The 2,779-nt window shown below is 36.8% G+C and overlaps 1 protein-coding gene across 1 annotated transcript; it reads right to left on the bottom strand.

Annotated features, from left to right (window-relative positions):
• Positions 1-2,223: 2,223 nt before the first annotated feature.
• Positions 2,224-2,563, bottom strand: LOC103354157 (retinal cone rhodopsin-sensitive cGMP 3',5'-cyclic phosphodiesterase subunit gamma-like). Its single transcript, XM_008277447.1, has 2 exons — positions 2,460-2,563; positions 2,224-2,341 (listed from the first exon to the last, which is right to left on the bottom strand). The coding sequence occupies exons 1-2, from the start codon at positions 2,561-2,563 to the stop codon at positions 2,224-2,226; spliced, it is 222 nt and encodes a 73-aa protein (XP_008275669.1).
• Positions 2,564-2,779: the final 216 nt, after the last annotated feature.

Below are 2,779 nucleotides of genomic sequence, written 5' to 3'. Positions count from 1 at the left end.
GTTTCAGAGTTACCTGTAGTCGTGTCTGTCTATAAGAAATGGTAAATCAGAACTTGTTAAAATTGCGAAAAGTGTCCCACAAGGCTCAGTCATGGGGCCTGTGCTGTTCAGATGGCCTTTATCTAGATGACAGTATCTCCTTCTTGTCGTTGTATCTTGTTGTAATGTACATCTTTCTGCTGATGACACAGTTTTCTACTTTAGAATGGACACTATACATTCTGCTGTCAAAGTTCTTCAAGCCCTGCTTTGATGAGTTACAAGTTGCATTTAACTAGCAGTATTTCTTAATGCCGATAAAATTTTAATTCATGATTTTCACCAAAGCCAAAAATATTTCTTATGACAGTCTTGTAATTTTTTTCTCCAAGTGGCACAAATATTATAAAAGCAATTATAGAATACAAATATCTGGGCATTTAGAGTGGCTTAACTCAGACAAGAAATTGGTTTACTCTAAAGAAATAAATGTTTTCATCCAAATTTTATAAAATGCATACATCAGCAGCAACCCTTTAGCACTTAGACAGTGTAATATTCCATCTGAAGATTTATTATTGGTGATAATTACAATACTCCTTACTGTGAACTGCATGCTTAGGGTGTGTTGCTCTCCCTTTGTGTAAGGCAGGACAGAGACTGCGGTTTATTTATTTATAAAGCTCCTACTGTTTTTTTCTGCCCTTACATAACTTCATTGCTCTCTTTTTCTTTTTCTTTTTTTATTTTTATGGATTCTTACCAAACACACTCAAATGCCTGGATAACTCTGCAGGTGTCAGATGTTTTCACTGAGCTTGGAAAATACAGTTTTAGTCACTGTGCACCTGCAACCTGGAATAACCTGCAAAATAATCTACAGCTCGACTCATTTTTAATCCACAGGGCAGTTTAGGTTTTTAACTACATCTTATTTTATTTCCAGCTACTTTTGATTGTGTTGATTCATTAGTTTTTACATTTCAAATGCTCTAGTTAATATTTTGTTGTACTTCGATTTTTTTTATACTTGTTTCCCAGGTTTCTTATTTGTGTGTCTATGTCTTTATTTTCTTACTCAGCCACCTTGTAAATGAAGTCTTCATACCTTAATGTTTAAATAAATGTTGAATGAATGAGCATTTTTGAAACAATTAAAGAGTAATAACTGATCACTTGAAATTGATGGATGAACCTAATATGAGCGTGGTTGCAGTGTTTCTGTTGACTTGTTCAGTGTTCATCTTCCCAGTAAAACCTTTCTCTTTCTTACTGGCACTGAAAAACCGAAAAGACTTTGTATGTGTCTGTGAATAAGTAGGTCTGGTAGCCATGGCAACAGTAGCTGCATTTATCTTCACTACCTCCTATTTTTCTTCACGCTTTATCCTTGAAGTCAGATTTATTTTTACAGTTTGAGTGAATAATTATACCCCTTTTTTTCAGTTTTATAATATGCAAGTGTAGTCACACTATTGTCAGTAACGAGTATATTATGTGCATCGAATGAGGACAGAAACAGTGGAGCACAATAAACGTGTGTATGGAGTTATTTTTGGTTATTGTATTTTACTGCCTGATCTTATGTGAGTAAAATGTTGAAATACTTTCAGCAGTAATTCTCGCCGTCAGCTTTTTGCATTAATAATAAGAAAGACACAAAGACAGATGTTCAATGGAAAAATATTCACTTTTATTGTAATGTAATTGTTCCTCCCTACTGACAAAATAGACAGGGTTGATCTTATCAGGGAAGAGTGAAGTGAAATACAGACTTTCTCATAAAAATAAAACGTGATTTAGCTAATACACAAAATCTGTGCCTGTTGAATCAGCAGCTTTGAGGAGAAGAGGTGAAAGAGGAGCGAACAGGAGCAGTCCACAATATTACAATAGTGGATGTCAAACCTTCTTTCACATATAATATATTCAATTAGTTTCTTTCTTTCTCTTGTGCTGATTTACAAAGTCAAATAACAGAGGTTAAAAGGAAGAAGAGGGAGGAATGAAGGAAAGTAAGAAAGGATGAAGGAGTAGTGGCAGAAAGGCAAGGGAAAATAAATTGCATGGAACAAGAGGGAGGGCAGGATTTTTCTTTTTTTTTTTTTAGGTTGGAACTCTAAAACATCAAAGGCTGCCTCCTCTGTAGAGCACATAGGTAGTAGATTACCAGCTGCTTAATTAATAGTACAATCACATAAGGGACAATAGTGGCAATGAGGGCAAAGGCAGAGGAGAGAGGTGCTAAATAATTCCATATTTCGCCAGGTCACTGAGCTCCATGTCCCCGAAGGCTTCCCATGGGCAGATCACTGTGATGTCAGTGCCGAGACCCTCCATACCGGGGATGTCGTCTCCGAATCTGAATGAAAGAGACGGCGAGCTCTGATGAGTGGAAACTGAAGGGAGGTCTTTCAGAGGAGGACATAAAAGCAGGCCTGTAATTCTGAAATGTACAGTGTGTTTCTTAATTGTCTCACCCCTTCTGGCCTGGTTTAGGTGCCTTGCTCTTGAAGGTGCGCACGGTCCTCTGCTTGAATTTGGGAGGAGCCTTCTTCTCAGCGGGAGTTGCTACATCTGCCATTTTGTTGATTTCCTGCAAGAAACACAGAAGAAAATATGTGAGTTCAAATCTCAGTACTTCTAAACCCAGGCAGAAACATTTTCCATTACCACCTATTGAAAAACAACTTGAGAATCATAACTGAATTGTAACTTTTACGCAATAAAAGGTTCTTTCATCCCTAAAAAATTGTTTGTCTACGTCAATCAATAATCTCCCCTATATAGAAGCATCATT

Source organism: Stegastes partitus, unplaced genomic scaffold (genome assembly GCF_000690725.1).
Source record: "Stegastes partitus isolate 25-593 unplaced genomic scaffold, Stegastes_partitus-1.0.2 Scaffold3, whole genome shotgun sequence".
Taxonomy (NCBI): Eukaryota; Metazoa; Chordata; class Actinopteri; family Pomacentridae; genus Stegastes; species Stegastes partitus.
Note: the sequence above shows the minus strand (reverse complement) of the source record. Positions and strands in the feature narration are given on the sequence as shown.